The sequence below is a fragment of the Phasianus colchicus genome, chromosome 3 (genome assembly GCF_987193195.1).
Source record: "Phasianus colchicus chromosome 3, bPhaCol1.hap1.1, whole genome shotgun sequence".
Classification (NCBI taxonomy): Eukaryota; Metazoa; Chordata; class Aves; order Galliformes; family Phasianidae; genus Phasianus; species Phasianus colchicus.
In genome coordinates, this window is record NC_143438.1 from 73668040 (window position 1) to 73687987 (window position 19948).

The following is a 19948-nucleotide window of genomic DNA, read 5'->3' on the forward strand; positions in this document are numbered from 1 at the left end:
CTAGAAACAAACAAAAAATAGGGACAGATATCATGAAGTCACTGGAAGGGCTCTTTAGAGGTCATCTAGTCCAACTCCCCTGCAATGAGCAGAGATACCTACAGCTAGATCAGATTGCTAGATCCAGCCTGCCCTGAATGTCTTCAGGGACGGGGATTCCACCACCTCTCTGGGCAACCTGTTCCAGTGCATCACCACCATCACCATAAAAAACTTTGTACTGCATGAAAAGGAGACACTGAGCAATGCAGTTAATGGTCTGAATTAAATTCAGATATAAATACACATTAGAACAGATCAGCATACATACTTCAGTCATTCCGTGACACGAGAGCACAGCTGTTGAAGACCAGCAGTGAAAGTCCAGAGCAGGAGCCTGCTATAGAACCACACAGAAGCCCTCTTTAATTAACTCCCCTACAATTTTCGGAACCGCTCATCCCAGAAGGACAATCAAAGGTAGATGCAAACACTGTTAGCCTGATTAACAGTGTTCATTAAGCTGACTAGTGCAATTAGTCAACGAGCTTTTAGTCCTGCTGAACAGGTTAAATTATCTAGCTTTGAATCATTTTTATACTTAACAACAAATTCACTACTTGTAATGGCTATACCACTATGTTTTTATAGAATCACAGAATGACCTGGGTTGAAAAGGACCACAAAGATCATCTAGTTTCAACCCCCTGCTATGTGCAGGGCCGCCAACCACCAGACCAGGCTGCCCAGAGCCACATCCAGCCTGGCCTTGAATGCCTCCAGGGATGGGGCATCCACAGCCTCCTTGGGCAACCTGTTCCAGTGTGTCACCACCCTCTGGGTGGAAAATTTCATTCTAATATCTAACCTAAACCTCCCCTGTCTCAGTTTAAGACCATTCCCCCTTGTCCTGTCATTAGCCACAAGGATGTCTGTATTTTTTTTTCCCTTTAAAACTGCTCTAAACTTCTTAAGACTACACTTTGTGGGACACTTGTCAGAGAAAACACAGAAGTTTCACTTCTCACCATTAGCAAAGCACACTGTGATTACAGCACCACCAAAAGCACAAAAGAGTTCTGACATCGAACATGCAAGGTATTTTGTAATTCTTAAGTGAGTGAAGTGTGAGAGTGCTGGGCTGGCCAATGGCCTTGACCTTTGAGCCTCAAACCATGTATGACAACTTCAAGTTATACTTAACTCAGATGCCACAGAAACAAGTGAAATAACACTGATGATACGTATGCAGACAATTAAGTTTAACGTGAAATACTTGAACAGAAAGAAAGTGATTTTTTTTCCCACATCAAATTCCATTTTGCAACCCCCGCTTCTCATTCTTTCCCAGCTGAAACCAGCACAATTTTTCAGAGTAGCCAGAGTGTGGTTAAGCGGAGGAAGCTATGCTTGTTTGCATGGAATCTGCTATTTCCTCTCTGCCAAAACACTTGTTTAAAGAAGTCATGTAATATTTCTATTAAGCTGTAAATGCAGTTGACAAGGAAATGGCCTACTGGCAGCGCATTACCTTTGTGGCAGTGCCAACCAGCCTACAGCAAAATAGTGCACATGATAATTTCAGCATGCATTCCCAAGCAACAAAATTGTGCCTTACATAAATACCAGAACTCCAGCAACATCTAGACAAAGCAATGAAAATTTGCCCAAGCTTTCATGCTTGCCTATATCAATTCTGTGTCATAACTAAAACAAAGTAGGAAAGCATCTACATATGTCCAAACGTCCTGTGAAGCTGTATCATATGACACTGGGAAAGCTATTGCAACTTAAATCTGTGTATTTCTTGTTAACCACTGTAACAACTCACTAATAAAAATTAAGAAAAACTCTAAGTATCAAATACACAAAAGAGTACTAACAGCATACAAAGCCCTTAAAACCATAACGTAATTTATTAACAAGAACATATGTTCAATGTAATCCAGAATTGTCGTGTTAAATTACTTTGGCCTTTGATAGCACTCATTTGATTACAAGAATTAAACAGATTCACAAGCCTTCAAACTTAAACAGTGACCTTTGATTTATATGCAGCTATTGTCATGCTTATAAAATCCTTTCTGATAACGCAGTCCTCACCTTTCAACAGCCAGTGCAACTACAGGCTATTTTGTTAAAATGAATTCAGACATAATGAAGACGATTTCAATCAAAGTACAACCGAAAAGCCAGCATGATCAAATACAACTGATTTCTCATCAGTAGTTCTTCAAAACATTTTTTTTCACAGGTCACCCCATACTGAATTAAATTACCCATTAAAAACAAACGGTAGAGATATTTATCTTGTTCTTCTCAGCTTTCTTCCGAGTATTTTCAGTTCAGACACTAATTTTAAAATAGCTAATTACCCAGAAAAAAAAAAAGTGGAGCTAGAAGAATACAAAGTTTAATTTTCAAAATGATGTAATGCCTCCAAACTGCAGAACACTCACTAGCTCTAATTGAACTGCACACAGAAAAAGCTTCAGGAAACATCTTGGTTCCAAAAAGCACAAACGAAAACCAAGAATCCAACAGAATTAAATACCCTTGAACTTGCATATGTGCTACCTTTCAGTAATCACATACTAACAGCACCTTCTCTCCAAGGAGTACTGGCTTACTTAGATTGAGATCCTGATATGGAACAGAAGCAAAATAAAACTGTGGGCAATAATCTGGTATGTACGTTGTTTTTGCAGCAAAGCACAAAGATGAAAAATTTGCTTCTGAAAACACGTAGTGCCTTTTTACTACCAAAGAGGTTTTAGATATGAACAATCCAGGAATGGAGTATCTGTTGATGTCCAGTCGCTGTAGTGAGTCCACAGTTCATTTCAGAAAAGAAAACAGAAGTATGACTAACACTGGCAGCAGTCATCCGTAGACGGTTTCCCCCATGAACTTCACAGAGCAATTCCTTTTAAGTGCTACTTCTCATACGGTGACTAATTGTATTTACATTTTATTTTGCAAGAAGTGTATTGATGCAGTAATATACTGTAAGAGCCAGTAAAAAATATAAACTGCCAAGGGTTACTAACATTAACAGTGCTCACTTAGGACAATCCTAAATTCCTTCCCAGACAACTTTTAAGTCAAAATTCCCTTAACAAAGGAGAACGGCCTCTCAGTTGTGGAACTCTGCAAGTACAGCTGCAGTCTGAAACAGGCTCTGTACGTTGCCTTAAGTCAATTAAGCAATTACTGCTTTCGATCTCTCACTCTAAAAACTTACAAATACACATTAAAATTCAAACTGCAGCAAACAGGAACTGATACAGCAAATGAAAATCTTCAGTTCTAAACTTTGACCACGAATGCAGAGTTTTATGATTCCCGTATCATTATTTTTTTCTTTTTCTTTTTTTCCTGATACAACAACAATAAATTGCCCCCACACACGCTTACCCTCATTGGATGAATATCAGCGTAGGGAGGCTTTCCTTCAGCCATTTCTATTGAAGTGATACCAAGGGACCAGATGTCTGCCACACAGTTATAGCCAATCTCTTGTATTACTTCTGGAGCCATCCAAAATGGAGTTCCTATAACAGTATTACGTTTTGCCATTGTATCCTGTAATTATATCATTTATACAATTAAAATAGAGATGTTTATTTTCACAGATTCCTTTGATATTTATTCTATATTTAGAAATTAAATTAGCCACCCAAAGGTCAAACTGTAATGACTCCAATTAAGACTAAACAGATTCAGGCCACCAGGCTTTAGAAGCCAGGGTTGTCACCTCAATCTTGATCATAAACCTTGAAAAAAAGTTTAAAGTGAGATCAGCAAGCACTTGAAGTGCAGTGGGTTGTAATAATAAACTACTAGAAACTACATATTCATCATGATAAAAACTGTTAGCACCATTAGTTCCTCCTTAGATTCAAAATTCAAGGCAGAAGAGACTGTGTAAAACACAGTTAGGAGTAGTAAGCATTTTTAAATCACCTTTCCACAGGTACTTACTGTTAACTGGCCAGCCACACCAAAATCAGCTAATTTTGCATGTCCTTCAGTGTTAAGAAGAATGTTTCCAGCCTTTATATCTCTATGTATTTTTCTCATAAAGTGCAAATATTCAAGTCCTTTAAGAGTAGATTTCAGAATAGTTGCAATTTCATCTTCTGTTAGCTACAAGAAAACATAAAACTTTCAGGTATACACATAGGTTAGATGCATAGAATTATTTTATTTAAAATATGATCATTTCAGGTTTATTATATACAATACAGACATTGTATATTATGCAGTTTATAGACAGGAGCATGCTGAATAGCATTTACAGTTCAAAACTCTTATCTAGTGACTTTATCCATATAGCTAGACTCCTGACTCAAGCAAGCAAACTGCAAAATCAGTAAAGGGGCTCACTGATGCAGTTCAGATTATGTATTATTCTCTTGCCTGTCAAAAATTATTACTCTTTAGATGTTGCCATCCTTCGTATAAACAGTCACACAGTTTAGATAATATATAACAAAACATTTATTACTAAGGTCATAAATATTCCTTGCCAAGTTATGTATTACCTTGGTCAAAACAGGTGCTCACCACTGCATTGGATGGCACATAGCAGGATACTTCCCTGCTTCCCAGCCTTTTGTCTGCTGCAGAAAGTCAGAGCTGCTAAGAGCATTCATGCCCTAGATTTCCTTATACAGTTTGTACAACAAACCACCACAGTGCTTCATTTGGAAAGGGAGAAAAGGAATGCCACATATTCTTAGTTTCTCAAATTCCCACACGCGAAGTAACTGTTAAATCTGTTAGCGCTAACAAGAATCTGCTTTTATCCAGCAACAACTCCTAACTGCACCACTTGTAGCTTCTCACTGCTTACAACGTACAAATTGGAGAGAATGAACCCAAACAAGAACAAAGAAACACACAACAAAAAGCAAGGAATAAAGGTGTAAGTCTGCCTTTTAAAAAGGGGTTATTTTTAAGACTAGTCCTGCCATGCTATATGGGATTTAAGTAAACACTAATTTTTGAAAATAATTTTGGCTCACTCTGCCTTTGCTCCATAGTGACACAAAGCTGCAGAACTACACCCATACAGATGTGCCCTTTTAATCTTACCGAAATCCTACTCAGCCTAGAAAATGGACAACTGAGATGTCAGGGCACTCCGATGCTAGAAGTGCCAGTAACGGTTATCACCTGTTCTTTTGATCCACAACTACAGAAATGATTGGGACTGGATGCCAGCCAGATGCTTTGGGCTTTCTCTTCTACCATTCTTCTTTCTTGCTGCTGAATGATGCAGAGAATGAATGCTCCCTGGACTTCTGGGTCCTTTTTCAATTACTTGTAATATTCAACAATTGCTAGATCACAATCTCATAGGAAAATATAATCAGACTGAATACATGGGTCTTCATTTCAGCTGCAAATACAGAATCTTTAATATGTCTAAGAATGTTAATTATTTTACTGTCTATGCAAAGGTTTCCTTCGCATAGATAATCCACAAAAGCTATACTGCAATACAGCATGTTACTGTGGCACTGTAAAACTGCATACCTGAACTGAGAGGAATCTACATAGCTGTAAGCTGGCCTCTGATACACTTTATTAAATGATCCACATTTTAATGAGCACAAGTATTGCTATGTGAAGATCATATAACACGTCAGCCACAACTTTCAAAGTACTCACAGACTTAACCTTTGGTCTCCAAAAAGCTTATTCCCTTACATAACATTTACCAGCTCAGAACACAACTGTCTATAGCTGTGCTGAGTATTTCAGCTTTCTCTGAAGAACTCTGTTGCTTGACTTCATTACTTTTAAGGGAACCAAACAAACAAACTTTAGTTTTAAAGCTAAAAATAATAACAATAATAATAAAAATATATAATAATCAACGGTTAAACTTCTAATATAAATAGAGGTGGCATGGACTGGACAGTTGAAAATACTCTTCTTATTTACCAGATTGTGATGACATATAATCCATAAATCATCAGAAATGATATAAAAAGTATCAACCAAAAAATTAAGTGGCACTTCATTACCAAAGAAAAGACAACACAAGTACACAAGTACAAAACAAGAAAAGAGATTTTCATTTTCATTTATCTGCTTCAGAAATGACACAGACAACTAAACAAGCCGTCACCTGCACAACTGTTCATCTTCATAGCTTTAGATGGAATTGCTCCACACAGGCTGCTGAACAAAAGCTACCAGAGAAACAGTCAGAATGAACCTTTTACAGGTCCAGCTTCCCTAAGAACACTTCTCAGATTGTGGTCAACATTTTAAATTAAAAGACAAAAACACAAACACAATTCACCCCACACGACACAACTTCCAGGATATAAAACCACAAAAAACCAACCAACCAGCTGTTCATGCAACTGCAACGTTGATCATTTAAAGCACATCGATGCTTTAATACAAGAACTGTGCAAAACAATTTGGACGTGTTTAGAAATACAAGAAAGTACAAAAGCAAAGATGAATATACTAATTTGCTTGCAACATCAGTTGTACTTTTCCCTCTCTTTTCACAATCCTATGCAGAAATTAAATTAAGCCACAGCAATTTCCTCTAGTTTCAGTTTTGAAAGTGTTGGTACATGTTTGCAGCTCCCTTCCAAAAACAAAACAAAAACAAGAACCAAAACCACTCACCATCACTTTGTCAACTAGCAGAATGGGAGCTCCTGAGTTACTCATAACTAGTTTTAATCTCTTAGTAAATAGAACTATTTCCCTATTCCTGCTTCAACCCGGTCCCATAAAACCTGGGTATGAAATTCAAAGGCACAGTCGTACGTGCATTGACTCGGAATCACTGAACAGCCAGGGTTGGAAGGGACCTCAAGGATCATGAATCTCCAACTCCCCTGCCACGTGCAGGGCCACCAACCTCCACATTTAATACTAGACCAGACTGCCCAGGGCCCCATCCAGCCTGGTCTTGAACACCTCCAGGCACGGGGCATCCACAACCTCTCTGGGCAGCCTGTTCCAGTACCTCACCACTCTCTCCGTAAAGAATTTCCCCCTGACGTCCAACCTAAATCTTCCCTCCCTCAGCTTAAAACCATTTCCCCTTGTCCTGCTGTTATCTACCCTTTCAAAGAGTTGATTCCCCTCCTGTTTGTAGGCTCCCTTTAGGTACTGAAAGGCTGCAATGAGGTCACCCCAGCCTTCTTTTCTCCAGGCTGAACAAGCCCAGCTCCCTCAGCCTGTCCTCATAGGGGAGGTGCTCCAGTCCCCTGATCATCTTCGTGGCCCTCCTCTGGACCCTCTCCAACAGCTCCCTGTCTTTTTTGTACTGGGGGCTCCAGACCTGGACACAGTACTCCAGATGGGGCCTCGCAAGAGCAGAGTAGAGGGGGACAATCACCTCCCTGTCCCTGCTGGCCACCCCTCTTCTGATGGAGCTCAGCATAGCATTTGCCTTCCAAGCTTCTGACTCAAATAGCTGCATCAAGTTCCAGTCTCCTCTTTCACCGAAGCCTCCGCACTAACTCCCACTGTCAGCCCTTCCACTAAACAATTCTAACTGACCACAATAAACCCTTCTGACAAATCGTTCTTCCAATAAAGTTTCGTGACTCAATTCATGGCACAGTCAACCAGGATGTAGCAGGGATACGAACTGCTCAAACCTGCACAGTCTTCTGAACAAGTCCATGTGTTACTCCTAAAGATTTTCACTGATTCACATAAGCTCTCCCTTCCCTCTACAAGCAGAGGATGAACATGATGGCAGCATTAATTCAACACTTCACAGTGATGGGCAACCGCCTTCACAACACAATATGCATCCCTGTCTGCCATTTCTCCTTGAGATTTTTCACAGTGGTTCTATTGAGTGCTTGCTCAAAGCGTTTAGTTGTGCTACTTTTTCATGCTGACCACCATGCTGCTTCAAAGGATGCATGCTGCAAGAACCAAAAACCACCAAGCACAGCTCAAACAAGACAGCTCTCCTGGTATTGCTCTGTCCCTGAAGGAGTGAAAGTGCCCACTTTTTCTGCAACCAAGCATGAAAGGACTCTAAAGCCAGCTGTGAAATTGATTGAACTATGGGCAGAAGAGTATCTGGAGAAAGAGACAACCCAAAGTACGTGAGCCAACCATTTTCTGATTAAATATAGTAAAATGTTATCTGAAGACTCACACTACATGCAATCTAAGTTCCAGCTATTAAAAAATACAGTTATGTAGAGTTTAGGACATCTGGAGTGTAACATTTTCTGTCAGAGCTTTGCAAATCTACCCCACTTCAGAAACAGTACAGCACCCTTAGTCTCCAAAGACTTCCATGCTGTTAATCATGAATGTGCACACTGAAAAAAAAACCCTATTTATCAGTATATATACAGCTTTCTGCCTGCCTTCTTCTAGAAAGTAGTATCATGAGAAGTTGTGATTAAAAGGCTCTGCAGGAAAAGTATCTTCAGTACAATGTGTTCTTATGGAAGTAAATACCTCGTTTCAGTTCTTGAAATATTAGCAGTAAAACCACATGGATATCAGGATGACCTCTGGGTGAAAAATGCTTTTACAGTCACCTGGTAAAATCCAGCTCTCAAAAGGAGACGGTAACAGAATAACTGCATCAAAAGGCTGACAAAGAAGTTAAGGATCAAGGATTCAGCAAATAAGGTGAATTCTCATATACTGTGGCCCATTACACTATCCGGTCCATTAATAAAGGAAAGCCAATGGCAATTTGTTATGCAAGTAAAAAGTATTTAACAAAAACATATGCAGTGGCCAGAAAAGCCCACAGAAGCAAATGCAGCCTATAAAAAGTAGCAGAGTAAAAGTGACACTTATTAGGAACAGAAATAAGAGGGAAGCATGAGAGATAAAAGGGAAAATAGACATATTCTGTCTTAAAATGACACGACACACATCAGTCCCAACTCCAGATGTCCTAGATCCATCCATGCTTCATCAGACATGCAATCATCTATACAATGCAACACAATTATGGAAGGAGCCCTTTCTGTCTGTATTATGGCTAAACACGGCCAAGCGTATGCACAACAGTACAAAGACAAAATATTAAGCTTTATCATCCTGTAACATTTAGAAGAATATAACGAATCATAGAACCACAGAATCAGAAGGTTGGAAATGAGCTGCAAGATCATCTAGTCCAACCGCCCTCCCATTACCATTGCTACCACAAGCACTAACCCATATCTCTCAGCTCCTCATCCAGGCGCCTCTTGAACACTGCCAGGGACGGCGACTCCACCACCTCCCTGGGCAGCCATTCCAGTGCCTGACCACCCTCTGAGAGAAAAAGTTCTTTCTTATGTCTAACCTAAGCCTCCTCTGGTACAACTTGTGGCCATTTCCTCGGGTCCTGTTTGTGGCCTGGGAGAAGAGGCCAAACCGCACCTCATCACAGCCTCCCTTCAGGGAGTTGTAGAGTGCAGTGAGGTCTCCCCTGAGCCTCCTCTTCTCCAGCCTAAACAATCCCAGCTCCCTCAGCCGCTCCTCATAAGACTTGTGCTCCAGACCCCTCACCAGTTTCACTGCCCTTCTCTGGACACGTTCCAGGGCCTCAATGCCTTTCTTGTAGTGAGGGGCCCAAAACTGAACACAATACTCAAGGTGCAGCAATTTCAGCCACCCTCACCAAAACAAGAAAGCACACTGTAGGTTATGTAGTGCCTGTGTCCCCATGAATGACTTCCAATTTGCAAAGGAAACTGCAATTGACTGAATGAGGCCACAGCATGCTTTGTCACAGCGAACAACCTACTATACACTAACACCAAGTACTCTCTGGTTCTAATAGCAGTTTAATGCTGATACACGATTGGTGCCATTGGCAAATAGTACACGGTACAATTAAAATGAAACTATGTAATACTTTAATGCTAGGAATACATCAAAGTAAATGTTGCTATCCTGGTCCAGATGTATAGTTCCTATACTGTTCCTTGATCAGGCCATAAGGGTATTATGTTTCCTGTTAAAACAGTTGATTTACTTCAATTCTGAGCTTTTATATAGCACCATTCCTCCATTAGCATAGCACGCTCTGTAACTTGCAGCTTCGTGTAAATTCAGTCATCATCTTTCTGCTTCATTTCTGATGTCGAGTTCTACCCAGATATTCATCCATCTCCTTGGTATCTTCGGCTAGCTCTAATTCTGTAGGCCATATCCCATTGGTGTGTTGGCACTGCCCTCTAAGTATGAGTCAGCCATGAAGCAACTTCAAATCCAAGCATTGATGATAAAAGAATAACTGCTGCTAGACAACCAGCAAGCACACAATCAAGAACAGTATAACTCCTACAGAGCCATGAGACACACTGCTCAGAGGATGGCCTGGAACCCTGACATGTCTGCCTGGCATTAATGTAATGGCATAGAGCCACTGGCTGTAAAGACCACGTGGGTTTAAGAGAAAATGCCCAGATGTCTTCTTCATCATTAAGGTCACATGCAAGTTAAACATGAAAATGAAGGAGAAAGATAAAGGTCAGCAACTCTATAGCCTACATAAAAGCACAAAATAATGAAGCCAATCTTTAAAAATCTTTTAAAAAGTATGGGGCAAATCAGATCACAGCTTACGCACATATTTCTGTCTAACTGGCCATGGATGCCACACACAAGGGAGACTTAAGGGTACATTTATACAGCCAATCACACACTACCTAATCCATGCAGCTGTTGAGACAACTCATCTAACCAGTCTCTCTGCTCACAGTCAATCCCTCTTCTTCCTGAGGGCCCCATAGAAATGGTTCAGCTCAATTGCTTGAACTGCCTACGTCCTTTCCCAGCTGCTCTTTTTACACTAAGTCATATATGCACGCGAAGCCTGGAAGTATCAGATCACTGCATCTCAACAGACTGATTAGATCAAGCACACTGGGTAGGTCCACTCCCATGGCAAATGAAGGGGGCATGGGATAACCAATCTTTCCCCCAGAAGAATCTGTAAGATCAGACACCACCAATCTCACCTGATCGCATACCTCTCCTCCATTTTTGTGAAGTTAAGGCTGGATGGGGGACATAAGCAAAAAAGAAGGGGAGAAAGGAGGACAGTTACTGAGACACCTTTCCTGCTTGTAACATAAATTAACCTTCAAATAAGGCAGATAGCTTCAGAGACAAAAAAAAAAAATAGTTATGGTTGCTGCTCTACTCTGGATCCAGCATTTGAATCTGATTCCCACTCTGACTGCTACAAACATCAATGGGGTTACACCTTACTGAAGCCAATAATTATCTGACCATCACTTTCAGATCAATTACCTTCGAGTTCTTTTCTAAGTAGTTCTGCACACTGTATGAAGACAATGTTCTTGAAATAAAATTCCCAGCCTACATCTTGAGTGAGATACCACACATGACATTTAAATTCTGTAAGCAAACATGGTTACTCTAAGTCTTGGAGTAACTGCTCAAACTAAAGGACATAATCCGTTCTTCTTCCTATACCATAACTAAGAGCACACCACAATATCATGGCAATGAAAGGAATAAGAACTCACTACTATAAGGAGAACTGACAATTTTACAGAAGTAGAACTTAGAATCACAGGATGGCTTGGGTTGGAAGGGACCTCAAGGCACAGGATCATACAGTGAGGGATGAGATGCAGCAAGGACTATTCTTCCTAATAAGCCTAAGCCATCCTGCACATACAATCACATGGAAAATATGCAATAATAGATATAACAGTGATTATTTACAACAATCGCACTGCACAAGTGAATGGGTGCTCTTCAGATTTGAGTTTTTGACTATGTAGCCCCATTAGCAAAACCTCTATGTTTCTTGTATATATTAGGTAACAGATCTTGTTTTCTCAAATTAACACGTCTAAAATAGTAATTCAACACAGTGCTAATAAAACAGCAATTTGAACTAGGGGACATAACTGCAGTTCCATCTGTAGTTTGAATATTAACATAGCCCAGCAGCAACAGAAAATTATGAGAATAATAAGAGAAAACTATTTCAGGAAACCTCATACATCTCCCACTGTCACATGCTCAATATCAGCAGGCACTAATTAGCAGGCAAAGAGAGATCAAGAACTGATTTGAATATGCAAGTTGCGCTCTTCAGGCCTTACTCTTCACTATCAAGTTCCAGTTTGCTGAAACACACTATGAAGTACTAAGCTGGCTAACCAAATGCTGACAGTCCTGGAACTAGTGCAGAACAGTACAGTGCCTCTCTACCACTGGAGAAACACTAAGTGCACAAAGTGAATGAGGGGCAATGTGGTGATTTTCTTGACCCTGACAGAGAAGAAGGCTTCTGCCTTGAGCAGATGCATCTGCAGATCACCACCTTTTCGCATGCTCAATAACACCACCAGAGCACTACTCGTTTTTACAACCACTTACAGCAGGCATTCCATGGGATCAGCTAATCATGAGCAAGGAAGGGAGCAGGGATGTCAGCCTGCAGCAGCTTTGGTGGTGACTATTAGATGGTAGAGGTTAAGGTAAAGAGGCAAGTCACAGAAGCACGTAGCAGAACCAGATTTCAGATAGAAAACCTAGGCTTATTAAAGGAACTATAAGAACAGCATGCTGCCCTGAAGGTTAATGGAACCTTGGAGAGCTGGTTGAACATCAAGGGCAACCTCCTCAAAGCAGAAAAACAATCCATCCAGATGTACAAGATACTGAGCAAGTCTAGCAGGAGGCTATGTTGAAGGAACAGTGAACTTCTGATTGAACTGAAGTACAGAAATTGAAGTATTAAAGAGACAGAAGCATGAATAGATCACAAAACACAAGTAAAGCACTGCCTGAGTACTAAGGAGCTGCATTAGTAAGGCTAAGCTTAGGCTGGGTTTGAAAATGTACAGAAATACACAGGACAACAAACAAAAACCTTCTATTTGTCTATATGCAGGAAAAAAGCTCAAGCAAAATGTTGGTCTATTGATAAAGAAGGTGGTCACTGTTGACAAGAGGTGCAGGAAAGGTTCTAGGTATCTTTTCTGCCTCCACCTTTATTAAGGTTTCTCTGGATCTCAGTTGTCTCTGACTAGCAGCAAGTTGGAATGAGTTAGGACAAGTTAGAAAGCACTGGCACAAGCTGCCCGAAGGCTGTTGAGTTCCTTCCTCGAAGATCTTCAGAAGTCATCTGGACATGGGCCTGTGCACTTTGTTCCAGGTAACCCTACTTCAGCAAGGTTGGACCTGACAGCTCCAGAGATCTGTGCCAACCTCGTTATTCTGTCATTCTGTTTGATTAGGAGGTACTGAGGAGTCAGCTAGTACCAACACAGTGGTGTCATCTTTAAGAAACTAAAACAAGTAGAGGAGATCCCTCATGAAATATATTCAAACAGGAAAGGAATGAAGATTTGAGAAACTGCAGGCTGACCAACTTATCCTCACTCTCCAGGAAAATCCTCAGATAAGTTATATTCTAGGCAGAAAAGAGGTAAGAAGGTGACTAGAAACAAACACCACAATTTTACCAAAGAGATCTCATACCAAACTAACATGGCCACTTTTCTAGAAGGACTAAAAGACAACTGTGGATGTAATTTACTTTGACTTTATGAAAGTTGTTGACACTCATATCTCTTTTCTTAGCTGAACTGAGGACTCATACAGCAGACGAAGATAAACAACTACAGGGCTCAGTGGTGGTGCAAAGTTTAAGTAATAGCCAGCAAGTGATATTTCTCAGGGGTTGATTCTAGGACAAATATTCTACGATCCTCATTAACAACCTAGACAGTGAGCTGGAACACACCCTCATCATGTCCACGGGTGACAAGAAACAGAAAAAGCTGCCACTGCACTAAAAGGCAGAGCTGCTACTCAACAGCAGATCAACAAACTGAAGAGGCGAGGCTGACAGCAAACTTGTGAAGTTCAAAGGCGAAGTCCTACACTTGTGACACACAAACCTTACACCATGCAACAGCATGGGCTACTGATCAGTGCGGCTGGTAGCATCACTGCAGGAAAGAGTCAGGATACGCAACAGGGCCAGCAGGCAAGATGAACATGAGTCAGTGATACACCCCCACAGCAGCAAAGGCTGGTGGTGTGGCAAGCTTCAATAGGAAAACACAGTCGGCAAATTAAGGCAAATAAATATTCCTTTTCATTCAGCACTTGTAAAGACAAATATGGAACAGCAAGCACAGTTGCAGGCTACTATTAAAAGAAATGCTGACAAATTGGTAAAAGTCCAGCAGTGGACCATTGAGCTCTCTGGGGGCTTGAGTGCAAGTTAACAGAACTAAGTTGTCTGGTCTGAAAAGAGGTGGATGGTTCAATTCGGTTTCCAAGGAAAGGAAGTGTGGTTTAAAAATAAATAAAACCAGAACATGCACATCACAGAAAATTGTGAGGAAACAGCAGAAAAGACAGCAGTTACAAGTTGCCACAAAGAAAATTCCAGTTTATTTGAAGAAAAAAATTGAAGAAAACAATGGTGATAGTGGATAGAGAAAGAGGAATGGAGGGAGGGAGACAGCTGAACTTCCTTCACAGATCTTCACCTTCACAGATTCAGCTGGACAATGTCATTATCAACTTAATTGAACTTCAAAGTTTACCTTCCTTGGAGCTAGAAATTAGATTAGACCACTTTCAGAAGTCCCTTCCAAACTACTGTTTTCAAAACAGTACCACACTGTTCACCACCTTCTTCCATATCTCTCAAATATTTTTCATAAACCTGATAGCTGCCTTTCAGTATCTAAAGAGGAGCTGCAGGAAAGAATGGGACAAATGCCTTAGTAGGGTCTGCAGTGACAATGGGAAGTGATTTCAAGCTCAAAGACGGTAGCTTTAAGTTAGATACATGGAAAAAAATCTTCTACAATGAGGGTGGTGGAGGCACTGGAACAGAGAGATGGCTGATGCCCCATCCCTGGACTTTCAAGGCCAGGCTGGACCAGGCCCTAGGCAACCTGATCTAGCTGTGCATGTCTGTTCATTGCAGGGGAGTTGGACTAGAAGCCTTCAGAGGTCCCTTCCAACTCTAGGAATTCTATGATTTGCTTTTAACAGAGTAACATTCCCTGTATCTACAGTTTCTCTGCATTTCTACCTATTCCTCTCAGCAATAATACACAATACTGAATCCATCTCAAGCACGAACTCAGGTTGTTCTATTTGTATGTACATACATACATGAAAGATTCATTGTTCTGGGCTTAGTTTGCTAGATTGAGACAAATTTTATTGGCTCAATTTTAATTTTACATGCTGATAAATTTACTCAAGTTGGAAATACAGAGGTAATTTATCACAGTTCTGGCCAAGACAAACAACAGTGAAGCTCTGGGGAACTAAAGCACCTCTTCACTGCACTGTGAAGAGAGAATAAGGATAACTTCCCCATTAGTACAACAGAAATATGACTGTTTTGTGATGTCAGGTGTATATGGGGTATCAAAAGAGAACTGTCCTGATTAAAAATTCATTTGAACAGTTACCTCTGACTGGAACACAAATGTATAAACTATACAGTATACTATATACACAGCACAGAATATATACTATTGGAACATTAGTACAGAGTCCAGCAAATACTGCCATTAGAACTGAAATAGCATTCTGTAATTTTTCTTCCAAGAAGCACACTAAAAAAAAAAAAAGAAACAAAAAAAAAACAGAAAACCAATGAATTACCTGATGCTAAGCATTTTAATATTACATGCTTACAAGCGATATTAAGATTGCTCACAAAATGGACCTCAAAGGTCTTAGGCAGCTGCCTAAAGCGATCTAGGTGAAAACTACAGAAATCATCCAGGAAGCCAGATCTCCTTAAAAGTGATTTGTATATATTCATAGCAATATATCCAACTAGTTAATACCAGTATTTATTTGAATGGAAAGATGAAGGTCAGAAATCTGGGGAAAAATAATTGTCTTCAGAGTAACTTTAGTATTTTGGCAAATATACATGAGCTCACCAGTTATACAGTATTTTACTAGAGTATACAATTCCTCACTGAGTGAGCATGATTAATCCTATAAATTGAGTCTTGTAGAAAACAGGGGAGGACAATGTTTCACACTGCAGATACAGCACAGGATACTATGGGGCCAGTCTTCATTCCAAACCTTCTCAACTTCTGGAGGTATTATACGAACATCTAGTTCCAACCCCTTGTTATAGGCAGGGACACCTCCCATCAGAGCAGGTGGCTCACAGCCCCATCCAGCCAGGTCTCAAATGCTTCCGGAGAAGGGGCATTCACCACCCCGCTGGGCAACCTGTTCCAGTGTCTCACCACCCTCACAGTAAAGAATTTCTCTTCCTAATATCTAGTCTAAATCTGCCCTCTTCAGGTTTAAAAACATTTCCTCCTGTCCTGTCACCACTTGCCCTTCTAAAAAGTCCCTCCTCTGCTTTCCTGTAGGCCCCCATCAGGTACTGGAAGGCCACTACAAGGTCCCTCTAGAGCCTTCTCTTCTCCAGGCTGAAGAGCTCCAGCTTTCTCAGCCTGCCCCCCTTAGGCGAGGTGCTCCAGCCCTCTGATCATCTTCATTGCACTCCTCTGGACTCGCTCCAACAGCTCCATGTCCTTCCCATGTCAGGGGCCCCAGAACTGAACGCAGTACTCCAGGTGGGGTCTCACAAGAGCAGAGTAGAGGGGCAGAATCACCTCCTCCAACCTGCTGGGCATGCTTCTTTTGATGCAACGCAAGATGTGGTTGGCCTGCAAGCACACACTGATTGGCTCATGTCAAGTCTTCCATAAACTGACACCTCCAATCCTTATTCTCAGGGCTGCTCTCAAGACATTCTCCACCAATTTTCTACCTGTTTTGGATTACTCCAACCCAGGTACAGGACCTTGCACTTGGCCTTGCTGAACTTTACAGGGTGACATGGGCCCACCTCTCAAGCCTCTCCAGGTCCTTCTGGATGGCATCACTTCCCTCTAGTGTATCAACTGTACCACTCAGGTTACCAACCAGTTTGAGCTTAGTTTTGAATTCTGCTTTCCTCATTTCTTATCCAGTAGAGCAAAGCACAGCACTGTTACATTCTAGTAAACGAAGAAAACTTTAAGAAAAGAATCACAGTTATAGAAAAATGAAGATCTGCTGAATTCATAGCTCAGGAGACAAGAACATATGCTTAACCAGATCTCCTCTCCAAACATGAGGAGACTTCTACTTTTTCCCTATGACTTATTTTTAAATAACTACTGCAGTAAAGTAAGGGTTCTTACATACTTCAGGTCTCTCTTCCTCAATTTCTTTTTAATTCAGCACGGAGAAATAGGAAAAACTCCTCTTCGGTTCAGCCATAGTCTTCATTTGACAGCTCAGGGAAATTAAAGAACACATGCCCCCACGTGCCTGAGGCTATTCAATATACATTCTGACAAAATAAGAATCAATTCCCTCACTACCTCCAAGCAACAATACTTCTCTTTTCTTCCAAAAACAAAAATACAATAAAACCACTTTTTGTTTCCATTAAAGAAAAAGAAATTGAGGTGAGCAATAGAAAGCTGGAAGACTTCAAGCCTCATTTACGTAATTAAAAAAAAATCTACAAAGTAGTCTGGGTGATCAGATCACCATTTCAGAAAACTAAAAGTATAAATTATGTGTTTGTTTCTCAATTTTTTTAAGTGATTTTTTTTTTTTTTTAAACTTACTGAATGGAACATGCCCCAGCTTAGAGTTACTAAGATAACTTTTTTTTAGATACTGTTAATTACAATATAAACAATTAAAGCTAATTTTATAAGAAAAGTAGTTAAACTCTACAGTGGTTTACTAAACTGGCCTGAGATTATGGCCGAGGAGGTCAAAAAAGAATTGCAAAGTGAAAAGTAATTTTAAAATAAGGCATTTAAGCAAATTCAAGCAACTACTTCTGACTCACTAACTAGGCACAACAGAAAGAAACTTACTCGTGTTTAAATTTAACCTGTAGAAGAACGAATACTTTAAAGAACACATAAATTGCAAGAGTCAAATTCTTGTTCTCACAGTACAAGGGCACATGCTAACAGATTCATGTAACAACTGATACAGACCACCAACATGCATGCCTGCCAGGAGAAACCGAACCACTTCAAGTTGTTTGTTCTTGTGACAAGAATATTTTCCACGAGATCACCATACAAAACATTCAGAAAGACATGCAAATTCAAGCAAGTTTTCAGGTTTCAAATTCAGTGCACAGATACAACAGCAATTGTCCGTCTGAGCTGCCTTAGGCAGGCAGAGCACTGAATGCTTTCTGTATTTAACAATACAACAAAGAAGACCGAATGGCAACCCTCACCAGTATCTACAAAACAAGTACTCACTGATATTCAAATTTCAGAATTTGTTTCATGTAAGATAGAGATGCTAAAATTATTAATGAAACGTTCTGCAGGAGTAGAGCAACAGAATTCAAATAAGTCCAAAGATCCTGCAAGACTGTTCTAAAGTTTGCATGAAAAATGGAGGATATCTGTACTTTTTCTTACTCTATGTACCAGAACACTCAGTATTCTAAGAGAGAACAAAAGTTCTGTGTAGCTGGCAGTCTCTTCTTGAGTGGCCTACAGAATGGAAGAACATATAAACAGTGATAACCATGTGCTTCACCTTTCTGTAAGCAAAGATATGAATTTCCTGCTCCAGATATTTAAATATTTGCATTCTGCAGTAGTCATTTTTCCTTGGTCTGGTTCAACTCTTCTTGAAAACCAAGTTAAAACCTATAAGATCTTCTATAACTACACAGAGGATACAGACAAAAAATTTCCACAAGCGGAGAAAAATTTTTTGCTTTCAGTTTAAACAAGTGATCCTTTGTTTTTTTCACCAAACAGTACATAAGCACGTCTTATTCGCTTTGTGCCACTCATGGTTTTATTAACTTTCTACCATGTACCCCTTCCATGTACCCCGGGAGATACTTGAAATTGACATGAGTGGCTGATTCACCAAAAAGCTGCCACCTCAGCAGGCTGGAGAAATGGGCTGACAGGAACCTCACCTATTTCAGCAAGAAGCGTAAAGTCATACAGCTGGTGAGAAACAGCTCCAGGCACCAGCACACACAAGGGGCACACAACTGGAAAGCAGCTCTACAGAGAAGGGCCTGGGGGTCCCATGGGCACCACATTGAACGTGAGTCAGCAACATGCCCAGGCCACAAAGAAGGCAAGTGGTAACCTGAGTTGCTTTAGGCAAAGTATTACCAGCAGGTCAAGAGAGGTGAACTTTTCTCTCTACTCAGCATTGGTGAGGTTGCACCTGAAGTACCAGGTTTAGCTCTGCATCCAGGCCGCTCAATGAAGAGAGTCCAACACAGGACCACCAAGATGCTGAAGGATCTGGAGCACTTGTCTTGTGGTGAGAGAGTGAGAGAGCTGGGAGAAAAAGAGGTTCAGAAGGATCTCACTGATGTCCATAAATATCTGATAACAGGGTACAGAGAAGACAGAGCACAGAGGAGATGGAGCCTGGCTCCGTACAGTGGTACCCAGAGTGCCAGGACAAGAGGCAACGTGCACAAACTGAAACACCACTGCCTCTGAACATCAGGAAACACTTGTTTACCAAGACAGCGACCAAGCACTGGCACAGGCTGCCCGGACAAGTTGCAGAGTTTCCTCCCTGGAGCTCTTCAAATGCTGCCTGGACAGGGGCCTGGGTTCCCTCCTCTGGGTGTTCCTGATGGAGCAGAGCTTGGGCAGGATGGACCTGGAGGCCCCTTCCAATCTCAACCATTCTGGGATTCTCCTTACCCACGTATAACAAAGAACTGTAAGAACAGCAGTTATAAAAGATGGAGGAATTTGATCCATGCAGTCTCCTGTTTTTGATTTTTCCACAGTCATCAGTTCAACAACACAGCAGCCCTGATGCGTTCTATCTTTTCCATCCAGGCTCCCTCTATACTGGAAATTACTTCCTAACAAATCCAATTCCATCTTCCCTTATAACCTTCCCCCCCCCCCCCCAAGCCTAAACACTCTCTTCT

At 40.8% G+C, this 19948-nt stretch overlaps 1 protein-coding gene across 2 annotated transcripts in view; it reads right to left on the reverse strand.

Moving 5' to 3' along the window:
• STK3 (serine/threonine kinase 3) overlaps window positions 1-19948 on the reverse strand; it is a 134511-nt gene that overhangs the window by 103665 nt on the left and 10898 nt on the right. For both annotated transcript variants that reach the window (XM_031591054.2, XM_090137831.1), the window contains exons 5-6: window positions 3964-4128; window positions 3397-3564 (exon numbers count right to left, since the gene is read on the reverse strand). In XM_031591054.2, coding sequence (XP_031446914.1) covers window positions 3397-3564; window positions 3964-4128 — 333 coding nt within the window. The remainder of the gene's footprint in view (window positions 1-3396; window positions 3565-3963; window positions 4129-19948) is intronic.